This window comes from Kogia breviceps, chromosome 6, assembly GCF_026419965.1.
Source record: "Kogia breviceps isolate mKogBre1 chromosome 6, mKogBre1 haplotype 1, whole genome shotgun sequence".
Taxonomy (NCBI): Eukaryota; Metazoa; Chordata; class Mammalia; order Artiodactyla; family Physeteridae; genus Kogia; species Kogia breviceps.
Genome location: NC_081315.1, coordinates 74,287,575 through 74,306,983, shown reverse-complemented (window position 1 = coordinate 74,306,983; position 19,409 = coordinate 74,287,575). Strand labels below are relative to the sequence as shown.

Below are 19,409 nucleotides of genomic sequence, written 5' to 3'. Positions count from 1 at the left end.
TATGGCCCTTGACTTCAAGGAGCCCTTAGCCAGATAGGTTTTTTCTAAAACTATCACGTAACGGTTTCTTCAGCTGTATTTCTTTTCTTCTTTTTTTCTTGAGAAATTGTATTTTTTCCATAAAAGACAATATTAAAATCTTCAAGTAATTTGCATAAGATTTTCTCTAGGTTTACTCTAGTGACACATGAATAATGCTCTTGTTTGTCATAGGTGTAACATAGCCGTCATCCTTTTGACGGATCTCATTATCGATCATAGTGTGAAGGTGGAATGGGGAAGCTACCTCCATCTTCTTCTTCATGCAATCTTTATAGGTAATACATATTCGGCGCTAATTCCTTCATTTTATATTTTTGTGATAATTGAAAGTCAGTATAGTATGTTTGTTTGCTTTTTACAGGTTGCATTTTATTTATTTATTTTTATTTTTTAGTTGAGGTAGAGTTGATTTACAATATTAGTTTCAGGTGTACAAATAATTCAAAATTTTATAGATTTCTACTCCATTTATAGTTATTATAAAATATCAGCTACATTCCTTGTGCTGTGCAATATACCTTTGTACCTTATTTATTTTATACACAGTAGTTTGTATCTCTTAATTCCCTACTCGTACCTTGCCCCTCTGCTTCCCTCTCCTCACTGGTAACCAACTAGTTTCTTCTTTATATCAGTTAGTCGGCTCCTGTTTTGCCGTATTCACTAGTTTGTTTTATTTTTTATATTTCACTTATAAGTGATAACATACAGTATTTGTCTTTTTCTGTCTGACATGTCACTGAGCATAATACCCTCCAGGTCTATCCATATTGCTGCAAATGGCATTATTTCATTATTTTTTATGGCTGAGTAGTAGTCCATTGGGTACATAGACCACATTGTCTTTATCCATTCATCTGTTGATAGACAGTTAGGTTGCTTCCATGTCTTGGCTGTGGTAAATAATACTGCTGTGAACATTGGGGTGCATGTATCTTTTCTAGTGTTTTTGTTTTCTCTGGGTATATGCTCAGGAGTGGGGTTGCTGGATCATATGATTTGCTCTATTTTTAGTTTTTTGAGGACCCTCCATATTGTTCTCCACAGTGGGAAAGAAGATATGGTTTCAAGAAAGTTTCTTCATATTTCTCTTTCTATTTTCTGTATGCTATTTCCATGACACTTTTTACTATGATTCTTGTGGTCTAGAGCAGAGTTATTCCTAGCCTCTCCTTTAACCACAAACAAGTCTGTTATACCCATTCCTATCATACAGCCTCTCCCACTGCACACAAAAACACACATACTGTCCAGCAGGGAAAACTCTGTAACTGTAGCAAGAGTAAAATTAATTTACCTCTGGGACTGGGAACTTTCAGAGTAAATGGAATATTGAGACAGGTACTAAGTGTTTCCCCAAAGAATTGGATTGTGGACAGTCTGATTATTACAGCTAAAACTCCACTGTGCCTTCTGTAACAAACATGTGGGATCCATCACATCAGCAACACTTTTCATGCTTGTGGGATTGCTCTCCTGAAGCAAGTCAAAATAGCCATCTTCTCCTATATTTTCCTGATACGTACATATAATATATAGGTAATACTTTCTTCTCTCAGTAAGCAAACATCTCCTGACTTTCTATTGTGTTCTAGGCACAAAAAGTGCTTGCCTTTAAAAGTTCATTTACATCTAGTGTTATGTAACAGAGTAATAGTTTCTAAGAGATTACTAAATTTTAGACATAAAACACACTGGAAATTTGTCTTGATTCTCCCTAGTCCAGTAGGACAGTAGGCTATTGTAAAAGTATATACACACTCTAGGCCAATAAAGAACTTGATTGATGTACTGTGTCATCTTTCACAAAATATTTTATATAATTTCTGCTTTTCTTTTTAAAATATGAGTTTGATAGCAAGAATACTCATTATTTCTCTTTACTGATGATGATTTTCTACTGTTCCCTTTAGGGTTTGACCACTGCCACCCTGAGGTGTATGAACATTGTAAACGCCTGCTTCTGCACTTGTTAATAGTAATGGGATCCAACAGTAACATCCGAACTGTTGCTTCTGTCCTTCTCAGGAACAAGGAGTTTAATGAGCCCAGGGTGCTTACAGTCAAACAAATTGCACACTTAGATTATACTTTCACAGGTATTTGCTTTAAAAGTACCGTTTGAAACTGGAACCGTACTTCGTTAATTTGGGATCCTGCATTATAGAACATCAACTGAAGTTGAGATACTAGAGAATATTTTTTAATGTAGTTTTATTATTTTAAGTACCATTGACATTATTTATTAATTCATAGAAGAAGGAATTAAACTTGGAGTGTTTGAATCTCTCTTACCTTTAAGGGTCTTTGTCATAAAAATGTTAAACTCTCCACATGTAAGTTAAAGGTACAATGAAAGAGTGGCTTAATTTGTTGAGCACTGGTTATGACAAAGATGGTGAACTTGTATTAGAATCTCCCTACCCTCAAGATCTGAAAAATTGACAAAGGAAGACATTTAAAATTTAAAAAAAAATTTTATTCACTCAGTTATACTGATTGCACTTAAAATGTTGTACATCTTGAAGTCTAGTAAGTTCCAAAGTATGTATTTTGAAGTAGTGAGGTCCAAATTAATGAGACTTTAATGTAAAATTTATTTCACTGTTGATGTGAATTTGTTTTACTTTCCAGGTTATATTTTCTTTTTCCCTAATAGCCCTAACTTATTTATTTCATTCATCAGTATCATCAGGTTTATAACAGATGATCTAGAAAATAATTGGTTTTTAAAAATTGGAATAAAATTACTTTTTTTTCCTAATCATATAATGCCAGATACAGGGTTAATATGTTTTAAAGTTACTTATTTAAAGCCCTGTTATTTACTTAAAAACCTGTACTTAGTGAGAAAACATCTATTGGTAAACTTATTCACCTTTTTAAACTATGATTAAAAGATGAACGGGGGCTTCCCTGGTGGCACAGTGGTTGAGAGTCCGCCTGCGGATGCAGGGGATACGGGTTCGTGCCCCGGTCCGGGAAGATACCACATGCCGTGGAGTAACTGGGCCCGTGAGCCATGGCCGCTGAGCCTGTGCGTCCAGGGCCTGTGCTCCGCAACAGGAGAGGCCACAACAGTGAGAGGCCCGCGTGCCGCAAAAAAAAAAAAAAAAAAAAAGATGAACGGAATAAAGTTTATTGCCCTTTTTTATGTTAAAGCATTTCTATTCAAAATTCCATAGTTTGGTGTTTGTTTTTAAGGCTCCTTTTGCTATTTTGTAAATGTGGGCATTAGTAATAACCTTTAGAATTATTTAATAATTGACATAATATCAGTATTACAAATAGACTTTAAAATTTTCCTTGTTTAAGTAAAGTGAAGCAGAAAGCATAGAATCCTTAACATAAGAAATTAGAAATCAGTTTTCATTATAGAAGTGTGATTGGCAACCTTATGTTGAGGAAATATGCCAAAATATTAGGAAACTGCCAATTTCAACTTTGTTCAGCAGATGGCAGCACAGGACTGCATAGTAAGTCCAGATGGTTAAGTTTGACTGAGAGGCTCGGAAAACAGTGTTTGCTCAAAAACTCACTCAGTGTAATTTGGTGCTTGTGAGGCTCACTTCTTTGAGGGTTGTGGGAGATTGCTTCCGTCTGGGCATTCACGCCCCTGTCTCTTTCAGCAGGTGTCAGCGATTTTATACCTGATTACCAGCCCTCCCCCATGACCGACTCAGGGCTCAGCTCAAGTTCTACCTCCTCTAGTATCAGCTTAGGAAATAACAGCGCTGCCATTTCACATCTGCACACCACCGTCCTCAGCGAGGTCGACATCTCAGTAGAGCAGGATGGAAAAGTCAAAACCCTCATGGAATTCATTACCTCAAGGTAACATTTGCAGCTCCTACCATTCCTGACACATAGCTGTGTTAGGTCATTGTTTCATTTGTCAGCTTCAGCGAACCCTATTTTGTTTTCCAAAGGGTCATTGATTTGCAAGAGGCAGGTTTGTATTGTGCAATATGTAGAAAATGTGATACAACCAGAGACTTTCTTCTTTTGCTCACACTGTTATACCTAAGGAGGGCCTTAATCATGACTAGATACCAGGTACCCAAAGAGGGTACAGTATTATCTGAATATATATTTCTGCCTTCATTAGCTACATTAACATTCAATCTTCAAATATTTATTTATGGCCTACTCTTTGCAAAAGCACTATAAATAAAGAAGAAATGTAGGTGGGGAGAAAGGGGCAAGTATACCACAGCAAGAGCAAAATCACAGAGGTGTGAGAAAACAAAGTATATTTGGAACTGGTGAGTAATCCAGCCTGAGTGTAATGCGGAGGAATTTCTAGACAAGCTGGAGGGCCATGAAGCCCTTGGATGGAGGTTATAGATCTTTTAAGAAAGGAGACATTATCAAAAATCTTTGAGCTGGATGGGGAGGGTGGAGGACCCAATTAAATAAATATGTTGAGAAAATCAGTCTCATAGCAAAGTATGTGATGAATTAGAGGTGTTAGGGACTAGAGGCAGCATGACCACATCTTTTTTCTAGGGCACTTTGGGCCTATGGCAATAAGGGGCCTAACCCTTACTTACCAAGCTGGTGAAAGCAAAGCTATTTTAAAGAAAGAATCGACAGGTAGTTTTAACTTATAAATTATTTTATTTGCATTACAATCTAAATATAGCCTAGCCTCTACAAACTAGACTGTTTTGACCTGTAATACCAATACCTAAGCAGTAACCAGTACTCTTCTCACGTGGCAAAATTTGCCATCTTTTCCTGCTACCTCTGAGAGAATTTGACTTGACGGTAACAACGGAAGACTTTGAAATTATACGTAACTTGGATCTTCCTGTATTTGCTCTAGATCATTACATATCCAAGTACATAAATAGTAGCAGTAGACTATGTGACATGCTGTTTGATTTATTCAACTACTATCCTTTCTAACTGCAAAAGCACATTTTAGGTGAGTATGAGTAAAACTTAATTAAGTTTAAAAACCAAGGGAATCATGTCTGTTCTCTGTTTTCAGAAAAAGAGGGCCCCTTTGGAACCATGAGGATGTTTCTGCCAAGAATCCTAGTGTAAAGAGTGCTGAGCAGTTAACTACATTTTTAAAACATGTGGTTTCTGTTTTTAAGCAGTCAAGCTCAGGTAATCTTTTAATAATCATTTCAGATAGTATTTACTTTCAAGCAGATCTTTTAGTGTGATGTCAAAACTTCTGATAATGTTTAGCAAAAAGTTGACAAGTTGACATGTCTAAATTTTCAAAAGTTTTAGACAGGTTTTCTTTTTTAACTTACTAGTGATAACAGATTTGTTTTGGTTGAAGACAAATTGTTGCTACTTAAAAATATGAATGCTACTTTGATGCTCCGGGGTTCTTAGTTTGGTCTAAGATGGCATAATAAAATTACAATACAATTGTTTATTATGAAACAATTATATTGAAGGAACATAGAGATGACAAACTCTTAAATTATTTTTTTATACTGGTATGGGCTTCGATGATCTAAAATTTAACACATTCTGAAAATTATAGTAAAATATATCTAAAACAGTGGTTCTTAGCTAGGGGTGATTTTGCTTCTCAGGACATTTTGCAATGTCTGGAGACATTTTTGTCACAATTAGGGGGTGCGGGGCAAGTGGTTAGTACTGGTGTCCACTTGGGTAGAGGCTAGGGATTCTGCTACACAAACACACACTACACAGGATAGCCCTCACAACAAAGAATCATCTGGCCAAAATGTCAGTAATGCTGGGGCTGAGAAACCCTGTTCTCAGGGATTACTTCCCTGGAGATTAGAATGAAGAGTCATCTAAAGTGCAGATGGAATTTAATGAAAAGAAAAAGCATTGACTTATGAAATATTAGTGCCCAGCCAGTTTGCCAGGTATTGTGCTGGCACTGGGTTTAACATGGTTATTAGCCTCTGATCATAACCCCTATATATATCCTGAAAAACAAGCACTTACTTGTTTCTTTGCTTTCACAGAAGGAATTCATTTGGAACATCATCTTAGCGAGGTTGCTCTGCAGACAGCACTTTCTTGTTCTTCTCGACACTATGCTGGGAGATCCTTTCAGATTTTCAGGGCCCTTAAGCAGCCTCTTTCGGCAACTACACTTTCTGATGTTCTCTCCAGACTTGTAGAAACTGTAGGGGATCCAGGAGAAGATGCACAGGTAGTTCATTGAATTCTTTCAGCAAGTATCGAGCACTCCTCGTTGTCAAGGACTTATTGCCAAATGTAAATCATGGCAGGTAGAGCAAGATAATGGTTGTATAGAATTACTGATGTCAGATGCTGACAAGCAAAGAATTAAGAAACAAAGTTGTGTAATTAATGTTTCATAACATACTAATTGAATTAAATAGTGCCTATCAGAAACAGCTTTATCACACACACCTGGATATTATTCTGAGATGACCACAAGGTATAAGAGGAATTTAAAGTTAGATGTCAACTAGAACACTGAATTTCATTTGTTAATATAAATTAAGTGAAATACTGCAATAGAGAGCTTACGTAGGTCTGTACAGACTCATGACTTTATTAACACTGTTTTAGACACCGAGGATACAGTAATGAACAAGACAAAGTTCCTGGCATTCTGGAGCTCACATTTCATTGGGGAAACAAGCCTTTAATCCACCAATAATGTATAATACAAGTTTACTTAGTGATGAATGCTGTGGAAATAATAAGGTAGAGTAACAGGTTAAAGAATGATGGGGGAGAGGATTTTTTTTTTTTTTTAATATATGATCATCTGAGAAAAAGAGTTTTGAACACATGTTTAAATGAAGTGAGCCCTGTGATAATCTGGGGAAGAGGACAGAGGGAAATAGGACTGACAGGTGCAAAGGGCCTGAGGCAGAAGCAATCGGCTTTTTAAAGGAGCATCAGGGGAATTCCCTGGCGGTCCATTGGTTAGGACTGACTGGGCGCTTTCACTGCTGGGGCCCAGGGCTCAATCCCTGGTCAGGGCACTAATATCCCGCAAGCCTCATGACTCAGCCAAAAATTAAAATAAAACAAAATAAAGGAACATCAAGCAAACCAATGTGGCTAGAACGTACTGATTGGGGACCTCCAGAGGCAGAAGATTGATGAGGTAAGCAAGTTCAGATCATGTGAGGCCAAGGAGGTTCTGGTGAGAGCTGGGAGTTTACTCTGGATTGATGGGAAACCACCCATTGGTTTTAAAAGGAAGGTGATGGATATGACTTGCTTTTTTAAAAAACTCACTCTGGAAGCTAGGTGGAAGCCTTAGGAAGGCAAGAGAGGTCAGTTAAGAGGCTCTTTGTAAGAGTCCAGGCCAAAATGATGATAGTTTGGATTAAGGGAAGCTGTGGAGGTAGAAAAAAGAAGTAAGATTTAGGATTTATTTTTAAAGTAATAGATGGATTCAATTTAGATGTGAGGGAAAGAAACAAGGATGGCTCCTAGATTTCTGGCCCAAGTAATTTTTGGTGAATCGTGTTGCCAGTATAATCAGTTTATACCATTAGTTTGATGCATTCTCATCTATCAGCAAGGTCATGTTGCTCAAGAGTTTATTTTGTAATATTAATGTGGAGTTTGTTCTATTTTAAAATCTCATCAGGAAGTGCATTGCAGTTTCTTCTTTCCAGAGTATGATTAATTAAGATCTGCCTTTTTTTCTAGGGATTTGTGATTGAGCTTCTTCTCACGTTGGAATCTGCAATTGATACTTTGGCTGAAACCATGAAGCATTATGATCTTCTTTCTGCCCTTTCTCAGTAAGAACTGGAAAACTAGGCAACCGGTAGATTTGTATTTAGGCCTTCAATAGCTAAATATGTGTAATACTATATTGTTCTAATATCGGCAGTGAGAGTGCTACCCCTAAATTCAGATGGATTGCCGGTGGGAAAACGAGCCTCAGACAGTGAGACGTGTGAAAGCTCACGGGGCTCGTATGCGGCAGTGCCGTTCCTCTGACACCCTAGTCAGAGACCTTTCTGCTCTGCTACTCGGCTTCAGCCTCAGTGACAAGCCGTATTACCGCCACACTCAACATCCTCTTGTCACCCCAGCAGGCCAGGCTCCTCGGGACTCACACCTTCCACATATTGTTCCTTCTCCCTGGACCAGCCTCTCTTCGAACTTTGTCTTCCTTGCAAATCCCAAATTGATTTATCCTTCAAGTCCCATCTTAATATCACCTCCTAGCTAAGTATTTCTAACTGCCCCAGGGGAATGCTAAGCATTCCATCCTTTGGGATCTCACAGTATTTTCTTAATATTTTCATAACAGCAACTAACAGGCTCTAATTTATCCATTTCCATGGGCTTTAATATTCCTAGCATTTTGCATACTGCTGGCACACGTAGAAAGTATTCTGTAATTATTTTTTAATCAGTGATAATTAGATGTGAGGGAGAAGGAGAAATCAAAACTAAATTTTTGAGCTTGGTTCTTTTGGAAAGAATGTGAATTGACAGAAATAGGGACATCAGGACCTTTGAGTCTGGGGGTGAGACAAACGGGGCCTGCTTTGGACGTAATCTGTACTAAATCCCAGAGCTGAAAGTTATCAGTGATAACTATAGCAGAATTTTCGCTTCAAGTCAAACCTCATCCAACCCAAAGTAACCACAGTGGAAAAGATACTGTTGTACATTTTAATAGGGAGGAAAGAACTGAAATTGGGTTAAGCAAAGTCAGATATACTTAAAAATGATTTTTCCTGGTAACAGTTACCATTTTGCAGTGTTTTCAAGAGTACAATTAATGTAGCAAAAGAAGTGATTGTGAGTGGATTCATCTTTTTTTTTTTTTTTTTTTTTTTTTTAAAGAACCTCATACCATGATCCTATAATGGGAAACAAGTATGCAGCTAACAGGAAAAGCACTGGACAACTCAATCTAAGCACAAGTCCCATTAATAGTAGCAGTTATTTGGGATATAGCAGTAATGCAAGAAGTAACTCTTTGAGGTTAAGTTTAATTGGTGACCGAAGAGGTGACCGGCGGCGGAGTAATACACTGGATATAATGGATGGACGGCTCAACCACAGCAGTAGCTTAGCGAGGACTCGAAGCCTTTCCTCCCTGAGAGAGAAAGCCGTGTTTGATGTGCAGCCCACTACTGAGCCTGCCAGCTTGATGGCCACCATTTTTTGGATAGCAGCATCTTTATTAGAATCAGATTATGAATATGAATACCTCCTCGCTCTCAGACTTCTCAACAAACTGCTGATCCACCTGCCTTTGGAAAAATCAGAGAGTCGAGAGAAGATTGAAACCGTACAAAGTAAACTGAAGTGGAATAATTTCCCAGGCCTTCAGCAGCTCTTCCTTAAGGGTTTTACCTCAGTATCCACACAGGAAATGACAGTGCACCTCCTGAGTAAACTCATTGCTGTCTCCAAACACACGTTGGTGGATCCTTCCCAGTTGTCAGGTGATGTGACTAGAATTGCACCAACTCTTTGCTTTTTTTAAATATAGTGAAATGTAAACTAATTGTTGGTTTTGAAATCTACTAATTTCTGCTTTTCCACAAACAGTTATGGTTTGCTTAATATGTGAGATAGCTTAAATTCTTTGGTAAAAGCAAAAAAAAAAAAAATTTTTTTTAAGAAGATCAAGTACTCCAGGAAATAAAAAGAAAATGGTTTTTGTGAACCATGAAAAAAAAATCCTTTAATTTTAAAAATAATGTGCAATAAAATTGGTTATTGTTTGCTTTTTTTTTTTTGATAGGCTTTCCTCTTAACATCCTTTGCTTATTGCCTCACTTAATCCAGCATTTTGACAGCCCAACTCAGTTTTGCAAAGAAACAGCTAGTCGAATAGCAAAGGTAAGCAAATGTGATGCTGGAAGATAACACTTTAGGGAATTTTCTCTGGAGTTTATCTTAAGGGGGGAAATCTCTTTAAAATCCTTTTACTGTCACTTCCTATCTAAATTTTTATTCTTTTATGTATGTGAAGGAGTAATATAGTAACGATATGTAAGCTGCTCAAATGACAGTGAATAAAATTATTTGTTTAGAGTAGCTCTCCTCTGAGTCTGAATCTTTTTCTGCTCTGTTTCCATACTTTATTCCTCTGTCAGTTTCCAAGTCATTCATTTATTTGCTGCCAGATATGTACTGAGCACTGGATCAGGTGCTGGAAATACAATGATAATCAGAGAAAATAGAATCCTTGGCCCTATGGGCCTTAGGGTGGTGGTGCAGTCAAGTAGGTAGACAATCACCATAGAGTCTGGTGACTTTGCAATGGGAGAACAAAATATTCTAGGGACACATAAAGCAAAAGTCTTCCTGGGGGAAGTCATATCTAAGCGGACTTGAAGGGCAAATAAAAATAACCAAAATAAAGTCCCTGGATGAGAAACAAGAGCAGGGCTAAAGGTAGAAATTTTCCAGGTGGGAGAAATTGCATGTGCAAAGGCCCTGTGGAAGAAGAGGGCATAATGTATTTTTTGATTCTGAAAGTTCTCTCTCCCTTTATGTTTGCCTTTTTCCTTCTGACATTCTCTTTATCTTCTCTCTCTGCTCCCTTCATTCTTTTTTCTTCCTTATTTGACTCTTTCCCTCCCATCATATATTTCTTAAACACGTATGTAGCTGTTTTTAAATCGTTTGTGAACATTTGTTTAAAAGTGTTATAGCTCTTAGTCTTAATTGTAAAAGAATATGATTTTGACATTTTATCTATTTAGTAACTTCCTCTTAAGAACAATAAAGAGATCACAAATACCTTACCTTCGGCTTAAACTTAATTCTTAACTAATTTTATTTTATATATTTATTTTTTTTGTCACATTGAGTCTTGGAAAAAAGACTTTTCAGGCTGAAAATACAAACAGTTACAAGAAGGAGTTATAGGAATTTACAAGTGATATACATACAACAGGAAATCAGGTGAACTGGAGGGGGTGACTCAGTAGTAATATAAGTAAGATAACCTGGCTAAAGCACTGGGAGAAAAATCAGAGAAGTCTGCAACAGAAGGGAACAAGCAAGTAAATTTCTCTGGAAGAGATTTTTATATAAGCAATTTCTTTCAAACCTGAGATTCAGTTAGCAAGTAGTACCAGCAGTAAATGGAAAGAGCAAGCTTCTAGAAAACCAAATAAAACACCCATCTCTCTATGGCCCACATTTCAATACTGTTAAGTGCAAATTTATCTCTGGGTGCCAATGGAGTGAAAAAATTAATCACATAGACGGTAACAAGAGTAAGAACGTTTTCATTATCTGGATGGAAAATATTTAATAAGTGACAAAATATTTAATAAAATTTGCTGTTGAATCCATCCTTATTTAAATTTCTCAATAGATATGGAGAAATTCTTAACCATTTTAAAGCATGTATTTAAAAAGAAGAGCCATTATTATAGTTCATGGAGACATATCTTAGTTTTGAAAATGATGGTTTGCACTAAAAAACGCAACAACATGTATTTGCATTAATGAGGTCTAAAACTGATTTTTAAAATAATTTATTAAAATGACTTTCATTTAAATATTCTAATAACACACCGTTAGGAAAATGTAAACAAAGATTTTATTTTTTTTCCTACATGAGGGGTAAGAAAGAAAATATAAGGAAAAAATGTATATTGGCTTCTTTGGGGATTTTAAGAAAGTAAAAAGCATAAATCCCTTGATAGGGGAAGTAGAAGCATTGGAGATTGGCAGCTAAGTGCTGAGTAATTTGCTAAGTGTTGGGTCAGGTGAGAAGCACAGCATGGCCGGAAGGCCATAGAAGCCCCTTGAGCTCCAAGCCTCTGCTGTCATGCCCGAGGCAAAGCACAGGAAAGTCCCAAATATCTTACGTTTTTAAGAAATCAAATATGTGGCTTTCTGTTCATCATAAACTGCTATTAAGTCTGTTTTCTTCCTGTTGAGCAGCACACAAGGTTCCCTCTGTGGCCTTTCAGCAACCTGCAGGATGTGAACTAAATTGATTCCTTAATTGTTCTCTCACTTAAACTGTTGAGAATAATTTTCTGCCATTATGTGCTTCCTCATTATGCAAAAATATCACTCTTTCTACTGTTTGTGCCCTTGGAGGGCACAGAATTTCAAAATGAGGCAACACTTAAGACAAATATTATCCTTTTTAGCTATTCATTATGGCAAAAAATAGTATGCTAAAAAAGTTTGTTATAAAACATACTCTTTTTTGGCTCGTATTTTAACCTGGTAATTCCAAAGTTCCAAAATTAAATCTAAGCCATTTGCTTTACTATAAAATTACACAGCCTATTATTCCAAAGAACTTCCTTCTGTTTCAAAAAATAGGTTTTTAAAAAAATCATTCTTTCAAAAAATATTCTTTAAGAATATAAGAATTCTATAGGAATGCCTTATTCTTCAGGATAAGATTAAAGAATTTACTGTAAGCTATAAAAATTTTTGCTGAAGGATAACAAATTTTGAAATTATAAAGTTATGTGGTTTTTTAAAAATAGTGTGATAAATTATTATATTTTGAAATATGAATCAGAAATATCAAACAACTTTTCTTTTTTCTTCCTGGTGTCTGTTTTATGAGTAAAAGGCTAATGGCATGAAAACAGCTGCTTTTAATGATTTTATAAAATAACTTACAAGGTACTGTATTAGTCTCTGCATAGTCTTGCATGCCTTCATATCTTGGGCCTATCCAGTGATGCCTTCTGCATGATGAATCAAAGTAAAAGTCAGTTATAGTCATGTGAAAGTTGAAAATACATACAATTTTAGTAGGTAATACTCTACTTTCTTTATCAAATGCTCTAGGCAATTTGTGAAAATACATACCAAACCTCAATAAGATGGAAGAATAAGTGAGGAAAATGAAAAAAGGAAAACTAAAAGAAATTTCAACGAGGCTAGCCTTTCATGATAGATAAGGCTATAAGACGAGGGTGGCCTTTTTCCAGTTCTTCATTGTTCAGGTATCCTCGGAGGAGGTTAAGGAACATCCTTACCAGTTAACTCAGGGAACAGACGGACTATGAAGGTGCATTTAGTCAGTAAGATCCTCACAAACATTTGTTGATTCAGATTCTGTAGTACCGTATCACGCAAAGTCTAGGAAGTCAGTACACTTTGTAGTAGCCTGTAAATGTTTGGCCAAGGTCCTTAAGAGCTTTAGGTGATTTCCTGAACAGTAGCTTGACGTCCACACTGGAGATTGCTGTTCACTGGAGATGCAGGACTCAAAACGTTTTATCAGTCCTCCAATGAAGTCCTTTGACTATATCACACAGGTTGAGGCTTCTGCAGTTGACTGCTCTAGTGAGATACCCTGGACAGCTTGAGACTAAAGCATTTCTTCTTTGGCATAGCAGCTCCGAACCTCACCGAGGATTCCCACATTGAACCTGCCTGTTTAGTTATTTGTGCACTGAACCATATATAGATTTTACAAAACAAAACTCTTTTTACAAAATGACACACAGGGTTTACAAAAACATTTGGGTTTCTACCAAAGACATTTTACATCAGACTGAAAAAAAGCCATACTATTTAACACCTATGGAAGTGCTTGACATATTAATCCTCTCCGTCTGATCTAAGGCATTCTCTTAAGAATGCCTTGTGCTTTTTCCTCTTCTGTTTATCTTCTCTACCGTATTGAAATAAAATGCATTAACTCTTCAACATATATATCTAACTTGATTCATTAAATAAATACATTTACTATAAAATCAAATTTAAACTTAACTGTCTTTAAGTGAATGAAATTTTTGTTTGCTTTTTCAGGTTTGTGCAGAAGAAAAATGCCCAACGCTTGTCAATCTGGCTCACATGATGAGTCTGTATAGTACGCACACGTATTCCAGAGACTGCTCTAACTGGATCAACGTAGTGTGTAGATACCTGCATGACTCCTTCTCAGATACTACATTTAGTCTTGTGACTTATCTTGCAGAGGTAAATTCACCCTGCCAAAAAAGGATTTTTCAACTGCACTGTGGCAAAATTTTCAAGTAGATTTATTTCTAGAAGCAGCACTGATGCTAATTAATCTTCAAATTTTCTTTGAGAGTGAATATAGGTAACATCTTTTTTTGAAGAAAAATATAGGTAATATCTTTCAAGTAAGGAGGAAGTTTTTATAAAGGTGTGGTTTTTTTTTTTTTTTTTTTTTTTTTTTTTGCGGTGGGCGGGCCACTCACTGTTGTGGCCTCTCCCGTTGCGGAGCACAGGCTCTGGACGCGCAGGCTCAGTGGCCATGGCTCACGGGCCCAGCCGCTCCGCGGCATGTGGGATCTTCCCGGACGGGGGCATGAACCCGTATCCCCTGCATCGGCAGGCGGACTCTCAACCACTGCGCCACCAGGGAAGCCCTATAAAGGTTATTTTTTTTAATTTTCAGTGTTTATTTCCTCATTCACTGTCCTTAAGTGACATAAAACTCATAATAATATAAACCTCACCTTTATTTCAAAAGGCAAATGGGGTTTTTCCTGGTCTTGATCCTAGGGAATGGTTATCTTTTTGTTTCTACAAAACAAGCTCTTGGCTTTGAGATCCTTTCTAGAATAGTAATATGGCATGCAAAGTCATTTCTGCTGGGCAAGTTTTAATTTTGATGATATATTTCCTTCCTAATGTAAAATATGATTTGTGGGGGAGTAAATAGAATTTTAAAATCTGGTGATAGAATAGCATGAAAAGTTAATACAGTTGACCTTGAACAACGCAGGAGTTAAGGGTGCCAAGCCTGCACACAGTCAGATCCACATGTAACTTACAGTCAGCCCTCCACGTCCATGATTCAACCAACTGTGAGTCCTATAGTGCTGTAGTGTTTACTGCTGAAAAAAATCTACGTATAAGTGGACCCATGCAGTTCAAAACTGTTATTCAAGGGTCGACTGTATTTATTTGTTGAAGAACTAACTTCATGCCTAGAAAAGTAAATTATTGAGTAGAGAGCCACAAGGAAACCCTCAAAAGGAAGAAATTCCTAGTCACTAAAAATGTTTGTCAGTAATACTTTCCTTTTCAGAAAGTTGACCTCTGGCAACTAAACCTAACACACCGTACAAACTTAAATTATTTGTAACTCAGTATTACTAACATTTTGAGTATTGTTCATAGCACTGTTTAACTTAGCAGCTAAGTCACTGATGGTGAGCATCATAAAGTGCTCAGGACTGGTGTGGATTTTTAAGATGTTGGTTTGGATGGGTTTACTCCCATCGACTTTATATTTAGGTGAGCCAACAGTGTGAGCTCTGAGAGCTTCCTAACCTGAATGAATGCGCATCGCTAGGTTATCTTATACCTACACCTTTAGGACAAGAGCCAACATAAAGCCAGACATCCTTAACTGGCTTTGAATTTAAGTGCCTTAGTCTATCTTCCACTTTTGCGCCACCATAAAGTTCAACACTAAAGCAACACTAGCGCTCCCTGAAGACCCACCCATGGGGTTCTAAGGTCTGGCACTGGCACAGTACAGCCTATTGGGTACCACATGTGGGCCATATAGTTCCAGTCTACAGAGAGAATGCTTTGTCCCCAGCGTTACTCTTATTAGTGTAAGTTATCCTTGTTTTATGATTATTAATAACTCTCAAATTATTACTAACAACAGTACTAAAATTAGTTACATATATTTAAAACTACACATATATAATTTAATTGTCCTACAAACCCTATGAGGCAAGTGTTACCAGTTTTATTTTTAAAAATCAAGGCTCAGAGAAATAAGAAACTTATCCAAGATCACATAGGTAGTAAGTGGCTGGTGTGAATGTCTTGCGGGTAGTTAGTTATTCTTTGGTGATGGTGGTATAGCGGTTTTTCTCTTAACCTAAGATAAATGGTGTTTAACTAAATTAGTTAAGGATATAAAAGAAAGCACTAAGATTAAGATGACAAGTAATCTGTCTAATTCTCCTTTCTGCAGCAAGGACAAGTAACAATAATAGACATTACCTTTTACCTTCATTATTCTCTGGATTTCTGATAACTCTAACCATAAACTCTTAGGTTAAATCTATTATGGTTTTCAACATCACTAATGTAAATCCTGTGGAATTTTCTTTAAAATGATTAAAGTATACTTTTTAATATTATTTTCAGTTGTTAGAAAAAGGACTGTCCAGTATGCAGCAATCATTACTACAGATCATCTATAGTCTTTTGAGTCATATTGACCTCTCCACTGCCCCAGTGAAGCAGTTTAATCTGGAGATCATAAAGATTATTGGCAAATATGTACAGGTGAGTGACCCCAAATCTCATGTATAGAGGTGTTCATCTCGAAACAATTTATAATCGTAAAAAATTGGAAACACCTTAAATGTCTAAGATAGGGGAAGTGGTTAGTTCATAAATCATGTTTTCAGGAATAGTTACAACATGAGAAAATGTTCTCAATGTGAGTGACGTAAAGCAGAATCTGAACGGTAGGATTGGCATGATTCCTGATTTTTATTTTTAATGATTACATCTATGAATGTACATTTCAGGAATCACTAGAAGGAATGGACACAAATGGCAGCAGTCACTGTCTCTGGACAGTATGATTGTGACTCTTTGTACCTTTCTGTTTTTAACCAAATCCTACACAATGAACAGATATTACTTTTAGAAACAGAAGAACTCTTTGAAGAGTCTGTATTTTAGAGTTGCTTTCTGTGTCTGTTAAAAAGTGCCAGATATTTAGAAAGTAGAAAATCAGACTTGGTTTAACTGTAAATGGCGACAAGTCAACTTGGTCTGTACTGAATTTCACTTTTGAACTATCTGTAAGAAAGGCCTTGATAAGCAGAGCAGTATTATGGATACAGCTGACCAGACAGAGCAAACTCTTTGAGAGCCTTAACAGATTAATACTTTGTGTTTCTACTCCAGTGATATTTGCATTCACTAAAGCAGAATTTACAAATGGAAGTACTCAGCTGCAATGAGTTTGTGTTCTAGTCCATATCTGAAAGTAACAAAACTGTATTAAAATGTTTTTCAGTATTTTTATTGGGTAATCTGGGTTATTTTTTAGATTCCCTTGAAGATCAGTGATTGCAAATATTTTTTAAAAAACATAGGTTTCTTTGGTAACCCTGTGTATCTTCTCCATTTTTATCTCTTAAGGAGCAAGGCTTCACCACTCAACAATTATATTTTTTTCCCTAAACACTTTTCTCGTTTTTTTCCTTAAGGCTTAAAGAAGTTAACTCATCAGATATTTGCTGGATCGCCCACAGAAATACATAGCACATTGAATTACTAACTTATGAAACATAGATACATTTCTTTTGTTCAGAACCACAAGCTTATATGCCCACTGGGCCAGCAAGTAACCATAAGAGGGCATAGATTTATGACTAAGTGAACTGCACATTCCTCATCTAAAAGGAACAGCACGACTAAGAATGGTTGCCATGTTGGAGTACAGGTCCACTGTGGCCAGAACTTCTAATTTTTCTTTTCTAATTTATAAAGAAAAGCTCAAAATCTGGGTTTTTCTTTAAAACCGCCTAATTTAAAAATATCTCAAATTTCTTTTCAAATTTCTTTTTATTTTTTAATTAATTTATTTTATTTTTAATTTATTTATGTTTTGGCTGTGTTGGGTCTTTGCTGCGCGTGGGCTTTCTCTAGTTGCGGCAAGCGGGGGCTACTCTTTGTTGCAGTCCACGGGCTTCTCATTGCAGTGGCTTCTTTTGTTGCGGAGCACGGGCTTTAGGCGCCTGGGCTTTGGTAATTGTGGCATGTGGGCTCGGTAGTTGTGGCTCGCGGGCTCTAGAACACAGGCTCAGTAGTTGTGGTGCACAGGCTTAGTTGCTCCGCGGCATGTGGAATCATCCTGGGCTGGGGCTCGAACCCACGTCCCCTGCATTGGCAGGCAGATTCTTAACCTCTGCGCCACCAGGGAAGTCCTCAAATTTATTTTTAAATGTTGGGTAAACCAAGGTTATATTTAGCCGACAGGTCATCCCAGTTAGTGACTTCTGCTTTATTCAAATATTAACCATTTTACGTACTTGAACTCTTGATAATAATCTTTTACATTTAGATACAAGTACCAATATAATTTATGGAAACATCTCTGAAGAGATTTTAGCATTTTGCAATGCCCAGAGCTCCTAATTATTTCCATAAGAAAAAAATGATGATGATTTTTACATAGTCTAACTTTGTTAAAGATAAACTTTTTTCTACGATGATGTGCTTAAAATGTCACATGTGGACATTTTTTTAAACATTTATTTATTTAGTTTATTTATTTTTGGCTGCGTTGGGTCTTCATTACTGTGCGTGGGCTTTCTCTAGTTGCGGCAAGCAAGAGCTACTCTTCGTTGCAGTGTGCGTGCTTCTCATTGCAGTGGCTTTTCTTGTTGTGGAGCACAGGCTCTAGGTGCGCGGGCTTCAGTAGTTGTGGCATGTAGGCTCAGTAGCTGTGGCTCGCAGGCTTCAGTAGTTGTGGTGCACAGGCTCAGTAGTGTGGCTCACTGGCTCTAGAGTGCAGGCTCAGTAGTCACGGGCTTAGTTGCTCCGCAGCATGTGGGATCTTCCCGGACCAGGGCATGGACCTGTGTCCCCTGCATTGGCAGGTGAATTCTTAACCCTGTGCCACCAGGGAAGCCCCATGTGGACATTTTTAATTACTAGTAATATTTTATGCTTTAGATGTCTTCATATCAAGATGTTATTAGCTAAATTGGATAATTCAGTTCTGCCAAAGATTTTTCACTTCCTTTTTTAAGTAGTATTTCCCCTCTCTCAGCTGCCAACTGTGAAACAATATGTATAATACAAGGTTGAAGTTTGATTTTGGTACCACAAGTAAGAAAAAAAAGTCATTTTTATATGATTTTCAGTAGGCAGTAAAAAAAAAAGTTCTAAAATTTTAATTAGACATTGATTCCTCTCCACATATACATCTGTCATGTAAATCATTCCTAAATTATATTGGCAGAAATATACAAAACTAAAAGCAGAAGAATAACTCGAAAACATAGCTACCATATATAGGAGGAAAAGTTCATCCTATACAGCTCAGGAATCACTGAGAGCATCATTTTAGCACAGCACTTACACTTATTATTTGGGGCTTGGGTCATTAAGAAAACTCTAAAATTTTTTTAGTATTTTAATATTTTTATGTCTAAAAAGTATGCATCAAAAATTGTTTATCTCCAAGACTTAAAACATTTAAAGTTTTAGAGTCTTAAAGCCATATACTTCATTCATCTAGAAAGTTCACATATATATACAACCCCTTTGTTTACCCCCAACTGCCAGATTACTGTATTAGACTTTCTCTACCAATAATATTTATAAAGCACTTATTGGGAAAAATGCAAAATATTCTGAGTTGGTAGCATTATTATATGTACAAGATCTCATAAATTTAACAGTACAAGTAATAACTTATTTTCTTTCCTTTAGTAGTACAA

General features: G+C 36.7%; 1 protein-coding gene across 4 annotated transcripts in view; it reads left to right on the top strand.

Annotated features, from left to right (window-relative positions):
* Positions 1-19,409, top strand: part of FRYL (FRY like transcription coactivator) — a 246,900-nt gene that overhangs the window by 191,446 nt on the left and 36,045 nt on the right. For 3 of the 4 annotated variants that reach the window (XM_059067255.2, XM_059067252.2, XM_067036072.1), the window contains 10 exons: positions 214-317; positions 1,956-2,141; positions 3,672-3,876; positions 5,039-5,160; positions 6,009-6,199; positions 7,687-7,781; positions 8,842-9,449; positions 9,752-9,849; positions 13,756-13,926; positions 16,090-16,230. In XM_059067255.2, the coding sequence (XP_058923238.1) occupies positions 214-317; positions 1,956-2,141; positions 3,672-3,876; positions 5,039-5,160; positions 6,009-6,199; positions 7,687-7,781; positions 8,842-9,449; positions 9,752-9,849; positions 13,756-13,926; positions 16,090-16,230 (1,921 nt within the window). The remainder of the gene's footprint in view (positions 1-213; positions 318-1,955; positions 2,142-3,671; positions 3,877-5,038; positions 5,161-6,008; positions 6,200-7,686; positions 7,782-8,841; positions 9,450-9,751; positions 9,850-13,755; positions 13,927-16,089; positions 16,231-19,409) is intronic. The other variant, XM_059067253.2, reaches the window with a different exon arrangement.